Raw genomic sequence first — 24,336 nt, forward strand, 5'->3', positions numbered from 1 at the left:
ATAGAGTTTTTACCACTTTTACTCTATTATGTTTTTTAAAAACTTTGTTATCTTACTCTAATTTGGCCCACTATATATTATGAGCTGGTTTTCTTTTATCACTCAATCTATTTCTCTTCTCAAAAAGGTACAACAAGTACCGCCTTATGTTACTTTATTATGCATTTCCTTAGTCTGCATTCAGGTCTATATACAGTGTTTATGATTTAATTGTATTATCCTAGTACTTTAGTTTACTAATTAACCCGGCCTAATTAAGTCCCACCATATCCTCATAAATGGACTATGAGATGAATGATTAATTATCAATTCATGTAATATTTTGACTATTTATATTACATACGCATTTACTATTGAATCAGTTCATCCTATTGCATGCACATATAGTTGATGTTGATTATTAAGTCGGAGTAGCATTGAAAGTTATATTATAAACACTTTCATAGTGCACATTATATTGTATTGATACAATTATTTGCCCTAAATACTAACTAATTACGTATATGTTGTTCTTATTTATTGATTGAAAGATAATGATAATAATGTGCAAATTGCATTGCATGAAGCGAAAGAAGAAATTGTGGTCCATAATTTAAATGTGACTTGCTTTAAACAACTTTGCAGAGATGTTCAGGGTTAATTGTTAAAGTCATGATTCAAAGCTTATTCCCATAAAGCAAAAGCAAAAGAATAATTCTTGAGAATTGAGGATTATTGCATACATTTTTGAAATTGATGCTAAATTATTATTACCATGATTATATTAAAACAAGAAATAAATGTAATAATTAAAAAGGATTTGCAAATATTACTAATAATATTCAAACTCTCATTGCATCGTAGAACATCAACAACTACATAAAGAGATGATGGCTGAGAGATTCTCTCACCAATTTAAAAACAAAAATTTGAAAAAAAAAATAGGGAAATAAAGGGACAAATTAAAGTGACATGAGCTTAGACCACCAAAATAACTAGCTAGTTAAATAGATTATCATACTAAACTCATCAAAAAGTAACAAAATTAATAATAAGCTCATGAAGTCTAAAACTTCTAGTTTTTTAGCATGAATTATCTCGAATATGACCTAACAATGAAATTCAAAAAAGAAAGGAAAATCTAGAGGGAAATTAAAATTTTCGAAGTAGATTAATTTCATTCAGCCCTCTCATGTAGTAACTTGATATTCTTCGTTTATCTTCGTACTTCCGTAGCATGCATTACCTAAAGGCCAAAACAAAACAAATGATCGATCAGCCTACAATATGCATGCACAATTGCACATAGTTAATAATATTATTTTCAGACAGAGGAAGTACGTACAATATCTAAATTAAAATAAAGCTAATTATTGAGGACATACTACATACCGTGAAATTTTTTGAAACTTAAGAACCGATGCATTTAATATGCAGAGTTACTGCCAGAGTCCCTTGGTTCCCTGCATCTGAAGCACTCGGTCCTGCTAGCAAAGTTGTGCTCGTTGCAACCCGACCTATAACGCGTTACATGGTACGTATAGTATAAGTAACATGACATTCCATTTCTTGTACATAAAGTAATAATGATATATGTACGGTACTTAGTTATTAATAACAGTAGTGTATACATAGTACGTACTAGTGTACTACCATAATTCTTATGATTAAAATATAGAATTGTATACGTAGTATATATTTTACTCCGTATAGTTTACTCTATGTAATTATAAATTTATAAGAAATTGTACACATACTAAGATAAAAGGAACATTATTACGTACCTAGTGCAAATCCAATCACCAGATTTCCAACCGGAGCGACCGCTGCCACCCGGTCCGCCACCGCCAAGACCGCTACCGAAAGAGAATCCACGTGAGCGGCCCATGTCACCAGAGCCAGATTCCTCCTTGTAAGCCCCACACTTGAAGCAGCTAGACCTACTAGCAAAGTTATGGGCCCCACAATTGCCAATGCTACAGTACCAATCACCGGGCCTAACATCGGGCCCGGCAAAACCCCCACCAAAGGAGGGCCCACCTGACCTCCCTCCAAAGCTTCCGAAATCGCCTCCGCCTCGGCCATCAGGACGTTGGTCCCCACAACGCTGGCATGAATCCCTCCTCTGGAAGTTCAAGTGGCTGCATGACCTACAATTCCAATCACCTGGCCTACTCATGTTTTTTTTTTTACCTATTCAAAACAAAAAATATATATTCAGTCAACAACACTTCTAAGTACGTGTCACGAGCACGAGCAATGATGTAAACGAATTTCAATTTAAATAATACTGAAACTTTTTTCAAAAACTAACCCACTAGTTAGGAAGCGATATGTTAATATAAGATATTGAAAACAAGGAAACTCTTCTTTATTGCCTCCAAAATTAGGTACTCATCCTTATTTTATGGGAATAAAAAAGATACGATATACAAGTATGTTTGTTTATGAAAGTGGGAAATGTTAGGAGATGCTTAGACAATGCAACTAAACCAAAATGGTAATCGTACAAAAGCTACTAGCCCATAGTTTTTCTATTGCCTTATTATTTTTGTAGTTTAAAAAAATATAAGTGGAAAACTATGTAATAATTCCACTGATTTTGTCATAGAAGCTCCTAAAGAGACCATTATCCCTTGTTTTAAGGTACAAAAAAAAGAATATATATCCTTAATTTTCAGAAAATGACAAATTTAGAAACAAAAAAACTATAAATCCACCAACTTGCACTCATTTTCTCCTTAAAAGAAAAACATGAAAGAAGAAGACAATTATATGAAGAAAAATAATAATAATAATAAATAAAGAGAGAGCTTGCTTAATTAATTACCTTGGAGAGCTAGGAAATGATTAGAGATGAAATTTGTAGTTGGGGTTTAGAGAAAGGTGAAAGAAATTAGGGTATGAAAGAATGAGTTTGGTTTGTGAAGGGTTAAGCATGGTTTATATAACATGCAGAAATGCCTCGATTTTTGAGAAGATTTGAGGCAGCTGAAGGAAGAGAGAGAGAATGAGAAAGAATGTTCCTTTTCAAATGCTTGAGCTGGCTTCTTGAATAATGGGAATCATCACATTAAAAGTTCCTAACTATTAAAATATAAATTAAAACATAATTAGATAGATTTTTTATTTATTTGAAGTGTATAATTAGGCAGATTGTGTAGACTATCGACGGACTCATATGAACGCAATTTACTCGAATAGTGCTACCTGAAGTAACTCTTATATGTACTTGAGATTAAGAGACTCGATTTTAAGGATTGAAATTTAACCGACTCAAATTGATGTGACAGGAAGATTAATATACTAGATATTGATTACCATATCATAACAACCTATTTCAAGTTAACATACAATAGAGTCATTTAAGATCTAATATACGAGTAAAGTACGTATTTAACTATAATTTGTTATTTAATAGATTAATATTCGGCCTAATTTGTTGAGTGTGATTATTATAACCAATTATAAATGAAAACTAGTTTCTTCATCACTAACTAAGCTAGCCATACTATTAGGGTACAATTTAAGAAATTAAGTCAATTTTATCCATCCATACCGTGTAATGTAAGTTTTTTGTAAAATATAATTTGGATGTTTTTATATAAGTTAATTAAAAGAGGATTTTTAAGGGGTCAAGTTTATCTTGCTTATTCTAGATAATGGCAAACATCATATATAAATAAAAACATTGCAAATTAATTGAGTTTTATAAGAGTAATATTTCGTAATAATTTACTCTGTATAATTCATTTAAGTGGTACAAAGTTATACTCGGTATCAATTACCAAATACTCCTAGTTTTTTCGGTTTTTGTAGGTGTAACACTTCAATTCTTTAAATTGATTTGTCGAGTACAATTGTACTTTGTATGCAATTAAAGGAGCACGTACGTAGTAGTATGGCTAAATACGTAAGTGAGTATATGAGATTAGATTCCAAAGATGAGATAAATGAATTTTGAATTCTGAAAAAAGCTTATTGATAGGGAAAAAGGAATACAGAAGAGCCTCGATTCTTGAGAAGATTTTGAGGCAGCAGAGGAAATTAGAGAGAGAAGAAAAAGAATGTTCTTTTTCAAATCTTTGAGCTGGCTTCCTTGAACAATTGAATGAATCATCACATTTTACATCAAAAGTTCCAAACTATACATTATTTTTAAAAAAATATAATTACAAAACTATATAGTATAAATAAACTCAAAGGTAATAATTCCTTCTTTTTTTTCAATTTATTGGATATAATTAGTAATTAAAGAAGTATAGGAATTATTACCATATTGTCACTAAAGATTAGATTCCAAAGAAGGGAAATGAAATGATTTTTGAATTCTGATAAAGCTTATTATAGGGAAAAAGAAAGGGAAAAAAAAGGGCACTATTGCAGACTAAAGTGAAATTACAAATTTGCCCTTTAATTAGCTAGTTTCTTCATATATACTTGTATGTATGTCCTCTATTATACAAAAATTTTGCCTCTACCTATGCAATTTTTGCATGGCTTTTAACAAGCCAGTGTTTTGTGTCCCGTGATGGCACGTGACCAGGTATGATGCTCACAAGTTACCAAATGTATAGTCCCCCTTGATCATAGTGTACTATTAGTTGAGCTACTCATGAAACTAAATCTATAATATTTACTTGTACATCAAATGGCATCAAAATTCATAGTTTTAATTATGATTAACCTAGGCTCTTTATCAAGTATTATCATTGATTACCTAAATTTTTATGTTGTTCAAGAAATTGTACTTGCAAAGATTGAATTTTGTAATAAAGAACTCAAATGAGCCAGTAAGATATTATTCATCGGTATCAGTATTGATGAAATATTATACCTGAGAACGACAATATATAACACTTAGCTTAGGTTTGTATGCTAAGTTTTTCGGTCTTCCTAGTTTGCATGTATTGATCTTTAGTTAGTTTAAAAACTATATTGTATGAATTCAATTTTATATATATATATATATACATATATATATATATATATATATATATATATATATGTATGTATATGTGTATATATATATATACATGTATATGTATATGTATATATATATATACACATGTATATATATATATACATGTATATATATATATATATATACATGTATATATATATATATATATACATGTGTATATATATATATATGTATATATATATGTATATATATAATTAGGAATTTGAATGTTATATGTAGCAAAATTTAAATTATGAGTGTTTATGGGCTTAGTTTGTACGCACATGCATACTTCATTATGAAATTTTACATCGTTTTAAAGGCGGTCAAAAAGTAATTTTATTTGTTAACGAAAAACTTAAAATTGAGAGACTAATCATGCATGTGTAATGTGTACTTGAGTAATTACATATGTTCTCATTTGTTATTTTTCTAATTATATTTATAAGGTGACGTAATTTTTCAAGAGTTATGCCTAATCCCTAAGGTAATAAGTACCTTCCTAGTTCTTCTGATCTACTCCTAGGAGAAACGTACAGTAATCTCGTATTCAATCTACCTTTAAACATACCTATCTTTCTAAGGGAACTTAATTATATATATCCGTCTATCATAAATCTCCTAATTATATTATGTTTAGCAATTGCCCTTGTATTCTCAACTTATGATTCAATTCAAACCTAGTCAAACTAAATTTAGATCTTTAACCGTTTCCATGTAATCTTTTAATTCCTTCATCCACAATATAAAGGGCCTCCATCACTGACCAATCTAAATAGATTCGAAGACCTAAAAGAAAAGATACACTTGCAAGCTAAGTGACTAAAGATTGAGCTATCTAGTTTGCTTATTCTCATAAAAAGAATTGGATAAGAAAGAATAAATAAAAAAGATCCATACTATACATTTGCAATGTCTAGACAAGATGAATATTCATAAAATTAAATGTAATTTTTTCCCCTTAGACCCTACTCTTTATTCTTATCTCAATATATAAATTAATAGGTAATTAAATTAATGATAAAGATGGGTCATATCTCCTTTGATAATGTGGTGCTCCCCAATTTGAATATTCCTCTTTTGTACTTCAAGCTTATATATGTCCCATACAAGTCAAAAGGGTTCCTAGACAACCCCTAATTTCACTCATTAGCCGAAATTTAAAAGAGCAAACAAAACCTTAGTGTCTTGTGGGGCCTATTTTGTCACTTTGCTTCATGGCATTGCTCTATATATCTAACAAGTAAACACTTAAATGAAGACAAAGAATTATATTATTTCATTGTCTAATAAGATGCATGATACTTCATGTTAATGGAATTCTAAAGTGATTTGGTCATAATTATATTTAATGGGCCAAGTCGGAATTGGTTAATGATATAAATAAAATTTGACTGTAGAAAAAAAAAAAAAAAATTACTATTACGAATGAATCACAAATTAAATGAAGTATAACAAGAGAGAAGAGAAAGGGTGAGAAGGTAAATTGTGAAGATTTAATTGTACACCCAACATTATTTATAGAGTAAAATAACAGTAATCATTTTTTCTCACTATCCAATGTTTGATGTACATACTTTATTTTGAAGGTAATTCGTATATACATATAGGGTGTTTCACCATAGGGGTAAAAAAGAAAGTATAATGATGCCAATAAGCCTAATGTTTGTTTTAAGAGGAAGGGAGATAGAAATAATAAGAAGTAAAATATGGACTAAAAGAAAAAGAAAGTATGGACGAGGATAATAGCTAGAAGAAAAAATTAGTAAGGATTTCTTTTAGTAACCCTTCTATGCATGCATGCATCTCATCATTCTAATTACCAACCCAGGTATACCAAATAAATAAGAAGTACGTACATTAGGAACTTATAGCTCCGTGATATATGCATATATATTATACGATTTTTAAATACCTAAAACTTATACAATTCAAATATTTTGTTTATTAAAGGGTTCAAAAACCCGTAGGAGGGCGTATAGCTCACATGCCAAATCTTCAAATATCATATGAAGTATATTCATCCCCGCATAAAACCTACTAAGCACACAATATTAAGAACTTTTGATGCTATGCCTACCTATGAATATATAATATATGGAGTTATGGACAATATGGTGGACTACTGGACTATATTGTATGCATACTCAATTTATCTGATAGGATTTTTAAGAATTTGTTTAGACGCTTTTGTTATGGCAGACCATCGATTAAACATCGAGATTCAACTTGGGAATATAGATTATATATGCGTAAGAATGTTTATTACGAGCTTATGTCATTATGTTTTATATATGCTCATATGTAACTTATTACTATCTCATATGTAACTTATTACTATCTTGTATATACTACCTCCGTTAATTATTATGTGCAACAAAGGAATATTTTATGTCTCACAAATAATATCTCTTTGTTGCACATAATAATTAACGGATGTAGTATTAATAAACAAGTAGGTTTCCACTATTCAATCAATCAGTCTTACAAAAAAATTTTGAATTTCTACGAATTTAATTAGTAAAATGCTCGCTACTTCAAAGCAATCAAATATTAATATACTAGATTATTCCCATGCGATGCACAGGTTTCTTTGAAATATAAAGTATATATTTTTGTGTATTCTTACGTATAAGAAAATTATTGAGACATAACCATTAGTTGTAAATGCTAATTTTATAAATTAATTTTGAAGAAGAACAAAATCGAATATGAAAATTTAAGCATATACATAGAAGTTAGATTTTTAATGTACGATTTTAATTAAGAAAATAAAAAATGATTTTAAACTTGTACTCCGTAATATATAAAGGAAAATAGAAAAAAAAATATACATTAAAGTATTTTGTTCGATGAAACACAAGGGAAAGATGTATTAGATACCAATAGTTGGTGATAGAAAAAAAAAATTAAAGAGTATAGATAAATTGAGAGGAGGAGAAATTAAATTTGAAATTTGAAACCAAAGAAAATATAATGACGTCAGATTTTTATTTAGGCGGGAAAATTTTTCTTATAAAGCTGTCATGTGGACAATATGATGTCAGCGGTTGTACTTTTAGTCTATTTATAGATAAGTAATTAGCTTCCATAATTCAATTGATTGATTCTCGTGAAAGGATAAACACATGTATCTTATGTGTGCATTTCAAGTGTCATGCATACTGAGATGAGGCAACAAGTGGTTAGTTGGATCCGTTATTAGTACGTAAGGGATTGTTCCAAACCTAGTAATTGATCAAGGTCTCAGGTTCAAAATTTGGAAATCCAGTAACACAACTTGGGTGAGTTTACCTCCAATTAAGACATAATCGAGCTCGAATTTGAATTGAGTAGTTGAAGTTTAGTAAGATTTAGATAACCAGATTATAGAATTTGAAAATGTTGTAACACGTATGGATATGGCACATATATACCGTCCTATACTAGCTTATAATGTAAGAGTAAATTCACATATGATCTTTTAGAGTCGCTCGTGCATGTTAGATTCGGTGAACAAGACGAGGCTCAAAACAACGTGAAAGTTGCATGGCAACAATTTCTAGGAACGTACACAAGAAATTATTACTACTCATGATTTTTATTCCCTCGTAAATTTTATTATTAGTTCAAAATCAAAGGAAAAAGGTGGTAAAAAAATACTATTGGTAAGAGTTTCGATAAAGATAGTTGAGGGTTTAATGCCTTATGATGGGAATTGAGAAGTCTTCGAGGTTTTATTTGACCATATTATACCCCCATGGGCGTAGATTAGGGAGTGCAAAGTGCTCCCTAGCACAGGGCCCCGATTATTAGAGGGCCTATTTTTTTCAATTCTTATTTAATTTTTTTTACAGTGCTGCAACTTTCAAGAGCCTACTTATTTGTAATGCACATCATATTCTCTCTATTAATCCAAGCTCCCGTATTAATTTCTAACACTTTTCATATTCTTCTATCAATTCAAATTAGTATTTTCACAATTACATCAATTCAATTCCATGAAATTGTAATGAATATTTCCCCATTCCAAATTTTCGGCGTAAAAAAGTTAATTTCAGTGAAATTAAAAATTAAACGATTCGTATTCCGTAACAACGGCAAAATATTTAAGCAATTAATTTTAATTTTTCATAATTATTCTTATCAAGCTGCTAAATATCTTCCCAATATATAAGGGTTACCTAATTGTGTATGGCGTAAATAATAGGTTAAAAATTAAAATTTTGTATGTTTTCTTTCAAATTATTAGTTGGTCTTGTATGGACCCGGTCTACAATAAATTATTGTAGACCCAAAATTTGACACTTTCAAATAATATATTCACATTCTGGATGATATAATCACATTTTTAGATGATATAATTATCTTTTTTGTGAGTCATATTTTGAATTATATAATCTCATAGTAAATCATTTAATGAGATTATATAATTTTCTTTAGGATGATAAAATTTAAAAATCATCTTTTGACTGATGTAATTTACTATTTGATACTTTTTATAATGATACATTCACTTTTTGAGTGATACATTTACATAACAGTTTCAGAATGATATAATCACTTTTGTAGTAATATAATCACATTTCGTATAATATAATCACATTTGTATGGTATACTAGAAGATTGGGTCTATAATAAGTTATTGTAGACCGGGTCTATTCTAGTCTTTACCTCAAATTATTAAGGGCCCATTTTTTTCAATTTAGAACAGGGTCCCCAAAAACATTGCAACAGCCCTGTATACCCCCACTTCCCTTATTTTTATTCTCTTTTTCTTTTCTTTTTCTTACTGTCATTTTTCTTTTTTTCCAATTTTTCTTTAACTCTCTAACTTTCTTACTATCTTAAAAAAGGAAGAATCATAAAACACCATTCTCTAGGAGATGAACATGAACCCATAAAACTATACACTTGGAAAAGGCAAGGAGATTATGTTTTTGAAACCATAACCAATGAAACTATGGATTACATAAGAAAAATAAAATCTATATTTACAAATAAAATTAGCTAGGTTTTTTAGGTCCATAATGTGGGAATGAAGTTGTCAATTAATTCAAAGTAAATATACATTGGGGGCCTGAACAGAGGGGACCTTTCACCGGAGCCACCTGATAAATTATTGCAATTTATCAGTTAATGAGCTTAGATTAACATAATTTACTTATAATATATTAGGACATAGTGATTAATTTTGAGCGAGAGGTAAAATATTCAAATCTAACCCCTTTAATATTTTTGGCCAAGATCCGCCACTGCGCCTAATGACATGCGCCCTACCAAAAACCAAAACAGAAATTTGATGCAATGCTATATAGCTTACTTTACAACTTACTACTTACAAGTAACAAAAGGTATTGCTTTAGTGATTATTCTTAGTATTACATGATTTCCATGGCCCATAGATAGTGTGGTTTGCAATTCGATTTGGGTTTTGTACTACATTATTCATTTGTGAATATTTTTTTTTTTTTTTCATTTTAGGTAGTTTTTGTGATTTGGAAATTAAATGCATAGTATATTGTATTGATATGATAGTGCGTGCGTACGTGTAAGTGCTCCTCCAAATCAAAATCTTAAATCCGTCTATGTGGTACGGTGTAGCCCACTAGCATAGAGCCATACACATAGAAAACTTGAAAATTGAATTATAAGTTGCAACTATTAAAAAGGTAAATGAGAGTGATTGACTAAATTAAATTATGGTATCCCCACTTCTAGCTTGCAGTTATTTCCATACCAAAGTCATAAATGGGGGCAAGATACATGCTTTTGATGGAGTGCACCAAGCAATTCACCAAATGTGCCAATTTTCATTACTTGGCTACTATAGTGAGTTAGTTAAGAGTACTAGTCAATCTTGTACGGAATGAAACATGTACTTTATTAATATACACTAATTCCAAAAGTATTTTCGGTTTGTAAAATAAATACTTGTACTACGTATATTGCATGCATACATATTTCACATTTTCACATCACTTGTACAGTCGTACATGGTACATCTAATTATTAATGAAGAATAGATTAGAAATAAAACTAGCTGTTAAATTAAAGTGATTGATAATCATATACTACGTATGTATGAAGTACTCTGTATATTCTTAATTACTTTATTGTTTCGCCAATGCATAGACAAAAAGTAAACAAATTATAGTTGTTAACCCAACAAGATAAGATTAGAAAATGAAGTTGTTACTCTATAAGAATATTACAAGAGGGGTGAATTGTAATATTGGAAAGTTTAGAAAACTTTATGCGGAATGAATAATTAGCTAATTAAAGGAACTCAAAGACACAAAGAGAATTTAGTGTGGAAAACTTCTTTGCCTTAAAACCTCGATCACTTTGGATTTTAGGAAAGATTTTTTACTAGAATTAGAGATGAAACTAATACGGTTTAAAATCGAACTAAACTCCAAACTAAACCGAATTAGAAATGTGGTACGGTTTTTTTTTTCTAATATGGTTCGGTGCGGTTTGAGGAATCCCAAAATCGAATCAATATGGTTTGGTTTTGGTTTTAAGCTTTAAAAAAACCAAAATCCAAACCGAATTATGGCCCATATCCAAATTATAGCCTAGCCCAATACTAAACCCCACATATATATAAAGCCAAAAAAATAATAAAACTTGTGTGTTTTAATGTCCTAGAATGTCAACCAATGTGGGCGATGTTGGAGTGAATGACCAGTTAGATGGAGCAAAAAGGAAGAGGGTGAAAAATTTTGGTGTGGTTAGGCTTTCTTTTGAAAAATCGAATTTAAAACGGTGTGGTTGGGTTCGGTTTCAATAGTAATATGGTGTGGTGTGGTTTGAAAATTCCCAAAAATCGACTTAATGTGGTTTGGTTTCGGTTTGGGCTATATATAAACCACACCGTAAATCGAACTTTCATCCCTAACTAGAATCTAGAATAGGGCAATCAACCTATAACACTAACAGGCTAAAGACTCTATCTTTAAATTCCTCAATGAACTTAGAGTTCCTAGCAGTAAGTCGTCCCTAAACGTATTGCTCTTCTCTTCTCTTCTCTTCTCTTTCTCTTCTCTCTCGTTCTCTCACAACTTCACTAGAGTTCACTCAAACTCCCCAATTCAACACCTATCCCATTACAACTCTTAAAGAAAATACTTTAATGAAAGAAAATAATTTAAGAAAGTTATTAGTTGAAGTGGAATGCGACTCTTTAACTAGCAAGAGCGATAGAGATTGAATATATTTTAGCAAGGTGAGTTCTTCCAGAAAACAACTTCTCTATTTATAGAAAAACCATAGCTTGATTCAAACACTACTACTTGCTAGTTGCTACAAAAGTCTAGAGGTGTAACTCCTACAGCCTCCAATAGTTCAATTATGTCCTAAAATTCAGGGCACGCACGTCGAAGTTACAAGAAGAGTTTTGCTAGTTTAGTGGAGAAATCCTTAATCAATACTAGAAGGAAATTTTGTCAACGACTACTAATTAAAGTACGTATTTTAACAACAATTACCTATTAAAATTGTTTTTAAAAAGAACTACAACAAAATTATAAAAACTTTAACAAGCACTACTACTCTAACAATTTCGGCTAAAATCTCCGGCATTTTGGTTTCACTTTTTACCACTTTTTACCTTTATAAAGGGTAATTTAGTCAATTTAGATGGTGATTTATGAGATAAAGGTAAAAAGTGGAACCTACATGCCGAATATTCTAGCTGGAATTGTTAGAGTGGTAGTGCTAGTTAAACTTTTTACAACTTTGTGGAAGTTAAAATTTTTTTAATAGGTATTTGTTTTCAAAACACATGCTTCTATTGTAATTCTTGACAAAACTTCCATACTAGCTAGAAGCGCAAGTTTAGTAAACAGATAAAAAAGTATTTTTGATAAACTAGAAAAGATATTATTCTTGAACAAGTGCTTCCAAAATTCAAGCAACTCAAATTCTATTTTTTTAAAACCTACTAACGCATTGCACTAAGGTATCAAACTTCTATTCACTTTCACTTACATAAATCCTAAAATATGAAAATACTTAAGTCTTTATTGATTCTCTAATGAAGTCTCTACGTACTCCGAGTCTTCCAAAAATCTTTTCCACTACAAGAAAATAACCTTTTCGTAGCGATTATTTTAACCTTTAGTATCGATTGTAATTGCAATAAAAAGCTTTCCCAACCAATGATCATTCGATACAATATCCCCCGTTGCCTTAGCCTTTAGTAGTGATTTTCAATATCGCTGGGGTTGGTCTCAATAATCGATACGAAAAACTACATCCAATCGTGGTGATTATTGTAGCGATTACAATCGCTATAAATGTTGAACTCATTTTCTTAAAAAAAAATCATACATATGATCTTTACAAGATTCCAACATTCAACCTCAAACTCTTATATTAAATGTTTCACCAATAAACTATGACATATTTATGTATTCTTTTTCACACAATATTTATATATCTAGTGTAGAAAATGCTTTTCCTATCAATTTTTGGGATTTAGTGGCGATTGTAAATGATACAATTTCTCATAATTTTATAAATGTGCAAAAATAGTGTAGATATGTATTATTAATTTATTATGTTTTCTGTATCGATTTTATATGGGAAAACAATGGCGATTGTAAAATGATACGATTTCCTTAATTATTTCACAAACATACTTGCATATTGTAGCGAATGTATAATCGCTACAAAATAATCGCTACGAAAAGACAATTTTCTCGTAGTGTTCATTCTTTAGCTCCTACTCCGAAGCTTCAATTCCTGCAAAGAAATATTATAGAATGTATTTATTTTCTTCTTGGCTCCAAGATCCTCAGCTTGAACAACTCTTCTTCTCCTATAACATATATCATAGCTACACATACATTAAAGCATTAGATTCCAAATATAATTAAGTTTGACTTGTGTGATCATTTGACTTGTGTGATCATCAAAACAACAAGGGCAACAAAATTGCTCCATTGCTTTTCCTTGAAAGGTTTCTCATTATTATTATTCTTACACCCATAATAAGACATAGTTAGTATTGGTGGATATATTTTGGGAAATTATTAGGATATATTTAGTTTTTTTTAATTTATGCTTAGTATATATTTTATGCCTAGCATAATATCTTTTTGGGATCTTTTGATTGTTTCCTAATTCTATCGGGTTAGGGAAAGGATGTATTATTTATTGGCTATGGCCATCATCATTGTAATTTAAGTGATTGAGTTTAATCTATCGATCATATTCTCTCTAATTTAGCATGGTATCAGGTTAAATTTCTTGTTTTTTTTTTCAACTCATACAATGGTGGGAGATGATGATACACCTCCACCGCAAACATCTATCACAACTATACACACGGCACAACCAGACCACAACCGCACAGAGTTGGTCGGAGAGGCCCCTAAATCTGTCGTCCGTACAACACTTGGAGAGAGTTGTGCGATCCCTGATCAAGGTTGTAATGGTTATGGCAGTCAGGGGGGCAGTTAGGATTGCTCAGCAATGTCACTATTCTCGACAATCGCTTGACTGGAAAATTTGATGTTACTTCTTGGATTATTGACACAGGGGCAACTCATCATGTCACCGGAGACAAATCATGGTTTTTCGATACGCAGAGTTTTGAGTGTCCGGTTGGTCTTCCCAATGGCGATACCGTATTGGCTTCTTTAATTGGTTATGTCCGTTTGTCGGATAAACTAACCCTAACCGGAGTTCTTTATGTTCCTAATTTGAGTTGCAATTTGCTTTCTGTGTCACAAAATACCGATGAGCTTAATTGTGTTGTCCAATTTAACCCTTATATGTGTGTTGTACAGGATCAAACGAAGGAGTTGATTGGAACGGGAGCTAGGAGAGACGGACTATACTATTTTAGCAATTCAAATTCGGTGAATCATGTTGGTGTTGGTGAAGCTATCTCGACCTTGGAATTGTGGCATCGTCGAATGGGTCATCCCTCCGAAAAAGTGGTCAAGTTGCTTCCTCATGTCAGTAGTAATACACATAGTCTCGTTAAAGGGTGTGAGGTATGTATGCGTGCTAAACACCATAGAGATAAATTTCCTTTAAGTGATGGTAGAGCTTCTAGGATTTTTGAGAAAATACATTGTGATTTGTGGGGTACATATCGACATGTCTCTTCGTGTGGAGCTCGTTATTTTTTTACTATTGTTGATGATTATTCCCGAGCCGTTTGGATTTACTTGTTGGTTGATAAAACTGAGGTTTTACGAATGTTCTTAGCATTTGTTGCAATGGTTGATAGACAATTTTCTCAAACAATTAAGGTGATGCAAAGTGATAATGGCACTGAATTTAATTGCTTGCATGATTATTTTATTGCTACTGGTATTATTTTTCAAACCTCTTGTGTGGGGACTCCACAACAAAATGGGAGGGTTGAGAGAAAACACAAGCACATTCTTGAAGTTGGGAGAGCTTTGCGGTTTCAAGCTAATTTGCCTATATATTTTTGGGGGGAATGTGTTCTTGCCGCTGCTTACCTAATTAATCATACACCCACTCCCTTGCTACAAAATAAAACTCCATTTGAAATTTTGTTCAATAAACCTCCCTTATTTAATGCACTTCGTACTTTTGGATGTCTGTGTTTTGCTCATAATCAGAAAACAAATGGGGACAAATTTGCAAGTTGAAGTAGGAAATGTATTTTTGTGGGATAACCCTTTGGGAAGAAAGGATGGAAATTGTATGACCTTGAGTCGAAAGTTAATTTTGTGTCCCGTGATGTGAAATTCGTTGAGGAAATGTTTCCGTTTAGTTGCCCGGAAGATGTAAATATTAATTCTCCAATTTATGATAATAATTGTGACATTCATGAGGATTTTACGGAATTGAGGAGTTTGGTGCTGAAATTTTTGATGAAAATTCTAGTAATTTTGGTGAAGAACAACAAGCAGCCCTGTATGAAGAACATGTTGTTCCTCACTCAGAGCAGCTTGAGAATGCTGGGTGACTTATGGGCAGAAGAGTTAATCCATGTCCTATGGGCCATCCGGACAACAGCAAAAGGGGCAACCGGTGAAACCCCATTTCTCATGGTTTACAGTGCTGAAGCCGCCTTGCCCATCGAGCATTACGAGCCGACTCTCAGAGTCATGCTATATGATGAAGAGGCAAACTGGGAAGCAATGCGCCTGGCATTGGATTCACTCCTAGAACGCAGGGGCAATGCCGCCTTGCGTCATGAGATATACCGTCTGAGAATGACTAGAGCCTACAACAAGAAAGTACACAAGCGTCCTTTGAAAGTTGACGATTTAGTGTTACGAAAAATGGAGGCAACTGGTAGGGCAAATGAGCTGGGAAAGCTAACTCCAAATTGGGAAGGCCCCTATCGGATCTATGAGGAAGTGAGAGACAGCACCTACCGCCTGGAAACTCCAGACGGCAGGCGCCTGCCTAGAACTTGGAATGTAGACAATTTGAAAAAGTACTACTTCTGAGAATGTAAGTTTTTTGTAAACAATCAGTCAATTAATAAAGATTCAGACTTTGTTTGCAAAATTGTTTTGTTGCTTTTTGATTATCCGCCTAGGTAATACTCAGACGGATCCTTTTGTATATTTACTTAAGTTTGATACTTGGTATGATTTAATAATTGCCCGTCCGTCTGGGTAATACCCAGACAGGCTTTTTGGTTTAACCAACTAAGTTCGACACTTAGTGTAAATTAACTGATTAAAAGCTAAGCACAAAAACGTTTGGCGGCTATACAACCGGTCTTAAACAAGACCAAAGGCTAAAATGGCCGGATGGTTGCTCATTTTAAAAAATCGCATGTCCCAACATGGACAAAGGCGTCCGGCGACACCCCTCCGGGTGCAATCGCCGCAGAGAACAGACTATTTGTCGGTTCTACGTACCCATGCAGATGGCAAAAATTGAACGACCAAATTGGTCAACTCATAGCCGTCTGACCGAAATGACCTATGAAGAACGATAAAGTTTCCAGATACCGGATGCTTAGAGGCATTAGTCTGTCACCGGCTGAAGTTCTCACTTAGGTTATTTATTCTAAAAATTGCACTTCCCACCCCAATTGGGGCAAAAGAGTTGTTCAATGGCTATGAAATCTCTACCAAGACGGACAAACACCGTCTCAGTAGTGACTGGAACGCCTGTTGATGTACGGCTGTGCACTTGGTTTGGGGCAATCACTACTGTGATTGATTGACTTACAAACGCATCATACTCTTTGCAGCATCAGACGTTACCAAGTCAATCAACCAACTCCACTTGAAACCAATCACACAGCCGTCCAGGGGCAAGGACAGCCAGGCTTTTGATAAGTTAGGAAAAAATGAAAAATTAAAATTCGCAAAAATTGAAATTCAAACGCAAACGCAAGATGATCAAAACCGACTCAGTCGGTCCATTCATTAAAATTCCACCCAATCAAACGGTTGTAGTGGATTAAATGTTAACCAGACCCCGTCCGTGAGAAAGGAGAAATTGTTAATTAACCCGGCTCCACAGCCGGTAAATACAAAGATACTCGGCACACAGGCCGGAAAAACAAGTTTTGGTATACTGCCGCTGAGTAAAAGAAAAAACAAAAAAAAAAAAAAACCAGAGATTGGCATACTGCCGCTGGAAAGTCACTTCTGGCCTGCAGGCGGCTCCTCCTGGTCCTCTTCCTCATCATCTGAGGGAATCTCTTATGCTTCACCCGGACCAGGTAGCTGAGGTACAGACGGCTCGTTGTTGGAGTTGACCCAGGCTTCGAAAGAGTCAGGCTCTGGCTCACCTTGCTCTCTCAAGTACATCACGTACTCGGCATAGTTGTGTGCCAGTGCCCAGACGCTGTAATCCGCGTCTGGGTACAACGTAGCCCAGGCGATCTTCATACGGGCGTCATTGTCAGTGTCACTCTCAGCAACAAGGCGGTTTTGCTCCGCCTCCAGGGTTGTTGCAAAGTTCTTCTGAGCATGAGCAGCTTCCTTCTCCAGTTTTTGAACCTTGGCCTTCAGGTTGGTGTTCTCTTCAGAAACACCCTAAAGTGAGCCAAGGTCCGTGTGGGCCTTCTTGAGCGCCTCATCAGCCTTTTTGGCACTCTCATCAGCCTTCTTCTGGGCCTCCTCTGCCTCCTTCCAGGTCGTCTCAACATCAGTCGCCCGCTGTTTGGCCGTCTCCAGATCTGACTCCAGCTGCTGGATTCTAGACGCCTGTGTCATAATGATTGCTTTATTTTCAAGTTCATTTACGATAGTCGAGTGTAAAGCAATATTATCAGCGTCTATGGCGGACTTCTTGGCCCTTTTTACCTCTTCCCGTTTGCGGGAATAAGGACGTTTGAGCCCGTCCACTCGCAGCATGGCCTGCAAAAAAGCATGCGGTATGAGTATTTTAGGCGAGATAAAACGCTTGGAAAGAAATAAATTTGATAAGTTTCTTACCTCAGCCAGAAGGGATAGAATGCGTTCCACATTGAATGCCTCTATCCCAGGGATACTGTCTTTATCCCTCTTCCGGACGGCTTCCAACATGGCCTTGGCATGCTTCTGGACGTCTGGCCAGCGGGGAGATTGATCTGCACCACAATCAATACGTGATGAGTGCGAAACTAAGGCAGCACCTATTTGTTGCCGACCGTCTGAAGATGACGTCTGTTGAGAGTGGGATTTCACCCGCAAAGGCCACCCCAGCTTAAGCGGGGATTCAAAAGGGTTCTTACCTTCAGAGCCAACCAAGCGGGAACCGCTTGTAGGCGTGGAGAACCCCCCGGTCGCTGTTACGGGGTTAACGAGGCTGAGGCCCAGGCTGCCGCCTACCTTCTCGTTTCGCCCCGCTATCCGCATCTTCTGATGCCCGGCTGAGGCGCCAGGGGTTGACGCGGAGGTGGATTTTTTGATTTTGTTGAGAACAGCGGGGTCTCCTCCCTAACCCGTTTGAGTTGTTTCTCAAACGTCTTTCCAACCTCTCCTCCCTGCGAAAATAACCAAAGTTAAAGTTAGCATCCGGGCAAAATAGTTTTTAAGATCAATTTAAGAAAGGGTCAGGCGTTTATTACCTTAGCTTTGACCTCAGCCGCAACTTTCTCCACAAGCTCTTTGCGGATGACTGCAGAGGATCGCTTGGGAGTCTTCTCCGTCTGCAACATTTTTAATGCTTCTTCTGCAAAAAGAGAAATTGGTCAATATCATAAATCAATTCTAATAGAAAGATATTACAGACGGATATAAACTCAGGCGCATACGTTTGGTAAACATGTGTCCTAGCCCGCAGGAAGCTAGGAAACACTCGTCCCTGAACCTTGCGCTCTTGGGGATCCAGTTCTTGGGGACTTTTATTGTTTCCCCGTTTGACAAAGTTGCGTCTGTGAGGCCGAAAAAGTCTGCCTCAATGATCTTGTCAAAATCTTCCTCTGGGATCCGGGGAAGAGCGCACTTCCGGCCCAACAAGTCGGGCTTCTTATTGTACAGACGGAATTCATAATTCTCCCGTCTGGTTGGAGCTGACATCAGGTAGAACCTGTGCTTCCAGCCGTCGAATTTCGAGACCTTGTCCAAGGTCATCATATATTGGGGCTGCGTGGTTAGAGTGTACCACGCCCTCCAGCCGCCTGGGCTTCTGCTAAGATAATGCATACTAGCAAAAGCCTCCCAGCCGGGGTTAAGCCCCTAGAACTCGCAGGCGGCAACATACCCCAGAATGTTTGTCCAAGAGTTGGGGGTAAGTTGCCAGACTCCAAGGCCGTAGCCTCTTAAAATTGCCTTCACCGCCTGGTGAAGGGGGAAGCGAAGGCCAACCTTGAACGCCGCCTCATAACAGCCGAAATAGTTGTTGGCGTTCTGTTGATCGTCCCCCCAGGCGATGGTGCCATTCTCAGGCGGCACCCGGATCCTATACCCGTCTCCTAGCGGGTGCATTTGCATAAAATTCTTTAAGATTTCCTCCATTTGGATCCGGTCCTTGGAGGAGACGTGGATGTTGAAGGGATCGTCCTTCTCGTTTTTTTTTTCTCTCTTCCTCGCTATCCTGAAGCGGGGGTAAGTCATCACTGCTCTCAGAAGTAGAGGCGGAGCTGTCGCTCTCCGTCTCTTCCTCATTTTGGGTCAAGGGGGCAGAGGCGGCCTCATCGCCGCCTTGGTCACATTCTTCCAAGAAGGAATCAGCGGGAGTTGAGGGGGCGCGCGGAGAGGATCTCTCCAGAGCCGTCTGGTCTCCCTGACCAGACAGTTCTCCCTCAGGCGTTCGGCCGCCTGAGCCTTCGCTTTTGTAATTTGGATCAGTTGTCGTCTGCATTGTCCGAGCCATGGTGTCCTGTAGGGGTGAGCGTAGCAGGGTACCCTGTAAAAATATCAGGACCCGGAACCGGAACCTGTTGCAACAGGTTCCTAAGAATTGAGAACCGGAACCGGAACCTGCAGGTTCCAGTTCCTAAACAGGGTACCCTGTCTGTCAAAGTAAGTTTAATAGTTACTTGATAAATTGGGACAAATTTATTTTTATTGAAAATAGATGATCACAATAAAAGCTTACAACTTTAGTATAGTACTTCAAATATAACAAACCAACACTAATTGTCTAGAATTTTTAATACCATATAGGTACCGGTTTCATGTACCCTATAGGAAACCTGTACTAACAAGGTACCCTACAGGTTCTAGATCCAAAATTTTATTACCCGGAACCGGAACCTGTTGCAACAGGTTCCTAATTTTATTACCCGGAATCGGAACCGGAACCTGATCAACAGGTTTCGGGTTTGGAACCTGCGGTTCCGAACAGGTTCCGGTTCCATATCAGGGTACCCTGAATTTTTGCACACCCCTAGTGTCCTGCACAAACACATAACTGGTCGGAATCCAAGGCAAAGGGTGGTCCCAACACCCCGAGACGACACTCCCAGTCCTAGACTCAGCCGTCCCTGATGACCGGCTGGACTCTAACCTAGGTTGTGCCGTGTGTGTTGGTGATGCATCCATTTATTGCAAGAAATATGTACAAGCGGTGAAAAAAGAAAAAGAGCTGAGAGAGACAGAGACGGTACCTTTGGATGTGATATCTGAAGGTAGGCGGGTCCGGCTGGGTTGATGGAGAACAAACTTTCTTACTCGCATCTGACTCAAACGGATGACTTCTGCTCTCTCAAAGTTTTCTCTTTAGAAAATTTTTGTAAACGTACAAAATTATGAGGGTAAAACGGCTATATATAAAGGGTAAATATGGGGGCATTTTCGTAATTTACCCGGAAGGTGAACGGTTACTCTTTAATGGTAAAATTACCGCCAACCGGAGCGTGACATGTGTCACAGATGCCACGTGGCGTGCCACGTCACATCTGTGAGGGGCAAATGTTTAGGGTAATTTTACCCTGCCACGTGGTCCAATTAGAGGATGACACGTGTCAGTATCAGAATGGCCCAGAGTGGACCCATCCCTGCTTGACACGTGTCACTCAAGAAATTAAGGAAAAAAGGCGGCCTTCAGGCCCAAATCCCGAGAACGCCGTAAAACGGCGCAGCCCACCAATGATTAGGGTTCAGTGACCTAATCAGGGGCACAATTCCCAAAGACCCTATAAATAGGGAGATGTCCCTCATTTTGAGGGCACGTTTTACCATTTATTACACCCTTATTCTCTTACATCAGAGAAAGACCTGAGCTTGGAATCCGAGTAGATACCCACCTAAATTTTCGTTCTCTTTATTCCGTTTCAAGTTACTAACTTGACCGTCGGAGGCGGAGCTCCAACCACCCGGAGTCTCCGTTATTTTGCAGGTACGGCTCAGCCGGATCAGACTTCGTGACGTAACTCTCCCAAGGGACAAAAACACCCAAAACAACAACGAATCGAGAATATGCCGAATTGTTATATTTATGTATTTGGATTTTTAGTCCTTCCTCGGTTAATTCTTGTTTGATATTTTTAAATTTCGTTTTCATTATCGTTTATTGTCAATTGTAGATGTCGTATGGATTATATTAATGAAATTTAGTGTCCTTTAGGACTTCTTTCAAAAAAAAAAAAAAAAAAAAAAAAAAAAAAAAAAATTGGCTCGATCAAGGCTTGTTAAGCTCAAAATCAGTAAGGCCCAAATGGATAGCCATACTTTAAATAAAGACAATCTAATTTTGCTCTTATAACTCTTAAATTCTATCCCTTGCTCCTATCTTTCCATGTGGGACTATTTTCTTCTTATTTCTTTTGCGGCAAATACAACTTAATCTGCCAGATTAACAAAATTTTGTTAACGGGTGGCATATCATGTAAATATGTGCAAAAGCTTGGCCAATAGTTTAGTACTTTAATTTTTACAAATGTCCGATGACTTTATGCAACTTGTCTTTGACTTTATGTAGCAAATTACGCATGTGTCCCTCACTTGGTAGATGAAAAGACGATTACACCCCTAGATTAACAAATTTCGTTGATCTGGCAGATCAACTAGGCACAACTCTTTCTTTTGTTAGTTCTTCTTCTACATAAATAATCAATAACAAATATCATGAACGAAATTTCTAACACTCCGCGAGAATGCAACTAGAGTTTTGAAAATTAATTTTTGATCTCGAGTCCTAAATATGAAACAAAGTTAAATGTTAATAATTAATTCATTACAAAAAAATGAAAACAAATTATCATACAAAAAACTCGAGCTTGTTCACGAGCTTTGACCAACCCAAGTCTTGAACAGTTCACAAGCAAGCTTGGCTCGTTAACGCCCCTAGGCGTAATCTTACAATTTGAGTGTTCCTTACTACTACTTTTAAAACAAATTATGCTTGATAAATTAACGTGTGCAAGACTATGCAACTAACCAATGCAAATTGAGAATATGTGAGTGGGCTTTGATTGATGTAGTTGGGATTTGGTGAATTGGTTGTTAAGAAAGGCCTTTTAATGTGTAATGTGTAATGTGTAATGTGTGTTTCTTTAATTTGTTTGGCTAAGATTAGTGGGCTTCAATTCGCAACTTTGCGAAGAGTAGCGTGGGAGCTTGACGGCTCAGGCTCACGTACGGCTGGGACTTGACGAGAGAACTGGGCTGGATTGGTCCGCATGGTTGTTGCATTAAGTGTGGCCTTGAATAACTAAGGGTTCGTTTGGCAACGCTGTGATTTTCTGTTTTTTAAAAGTTATTATATATGTCACATAATGAATAAAAAATTATTTATATTTATTAAAATTATGATGATTTTGAAAACTGACAACAAAAAAGTGAAAACACCTTTTTCTTGTTTCTTGTTTTTGGTTTTTAGTTTTCAAAAAAAAGGAAACTGAAAACCAAAAATGATGTCAAACAAGCCTTAACATTTTCAAACGACATTCGAGTTTAAAGTCTAAGCACATATTCATAGGCCTATTAGTCATTTACATATTATTCATAGTAACAAATTTTTTTTTTTATGCCATTTTGGATACCAAAAATAAATGAAGCCGAGGTAAATAGTATTTAATTATGTTTAGTTGTATTATATACAATGAATAATTTTGAAAAACAATTTGAATAGAAAGCCATTAGATTAAGTTGTGTGTTAATCAACATCTAGTTAGAGTAATTGCCTTGATTTGTTATCAAGGTGGGTTGTAAATTGTAATAAAATTTGGATTATGTTTAGTGTATATAATTTGAATAGAAAGCCATTAGATTAAGTTGTGTGTTAATCAACATCTTTATTACTTGGTTTAACTATTTGTTTTCAGTGTTTGGGGTAGATTTTTTTTTTTTCGGGGGGTGGGGGGTGTTAAAGACTTAGACAGGGATAGAATTTACTAGAATTGATGAGTGCAACAATTTAAATATTTTCACAGTAAAAAGTTTGTTTAAACATGCATGTTACTCTGTATCATTTATCTATTTCTTTTACAAATTAGAGATTGTTTAATCACTTTTGCTTATACGAAAAAGGAGGCCGACCCGGTTGATCAGCCTGATTAACAAAATGTTGTTAATCAGCTACATTTGTGGGCTCTCCTCACCAAAAGTATTATTTTTATATTGAAATATACTGATGGTGACCTGGCTATTTTGACGGCAAAATTTTGCATCATTAAAAAGGCTATTATAACGTCGTTTCATTACAAACTAACAGTCCTTCCCCCATCTCCATCCCCATCCCCTCTCTCCAGAAAAAATAAATATTTATCGTGGATCTGCATCTTCTTCCTCTGCTCTAAACTCAAATTGCCCATTAGAAGAGACGACAGAGGTCGCACCAGAGAAGATGTGGTAGATCGGTCAGCTAGCTTAAAATCAATCGACATTGAATCCAGCTCCCTCACACAATTTTGCGAAGACGATTCAACTCCTGGCCAGCTACGCTTTGACGACTTCAAAATCCGGTTGAAATCGTATTTCTGACCACTGTCGACTTCCAATAACTTTAACAAAGGTTCAATTTCTCCAATTTTTCAAATTATGGATTTAGGGTTTCGATATTGGGGAATTGAGGAATTTAGG

At 35.4% G+C, this 24,336-nt stretch overlaps 1 protein-coding gene across 1 annotated transcript; it reads right to left on the reverse strand.

The window, feature by feature from the left end:
• Positions 1 to 808: 808 nt before the first annotated feature.
• LOC145584754 (RNA-binding protein involved in heterochromatin assembly dri1-like) lies at positions 809 to 2,946 on the reverse strand. Its single transcript, XM_081641550.1, has 4 exons — positions 2,810 to 2,946; positions 1,764 to 2,172; positions 1,372 to 1,496; positions 809 to 1,225 (listed from the first exon to the last, which is right to left on the reverse strand). Exons 2-3 carry the CDS (start codon positions 2,156 to 2,158, stop codon positions 1,406 to 1,408), a joined length of 486 nt encoding a protein of 161 aa, XP_081497676.1. The 5' UTR covers positions 2,159 to 2,172; positions 2,810 to 2,946; the 3' UTR covers positions 809 to 1,225; positions 1,372 to 1,405.
• Positions 2,947 to 24,336: the final 21,390 nt, after the last annotated feature.

The sequence above is a fragment of the Chenopodium album genome, chromosome 16 (genome assembly GCF_948465745.1).
Source record: "Chenopodium album chromosome 16, dcCheAlbu1.1, whole genome shotgun sequence".
Classification (NCBI taxonomy): domain Eukaryota; kingdom Viridiplantae; phylum Streptophyta; class Magnoliopsida; order Caryophyllales; family Amaranthaceae; genus Chenopodium; species Chenopodium album.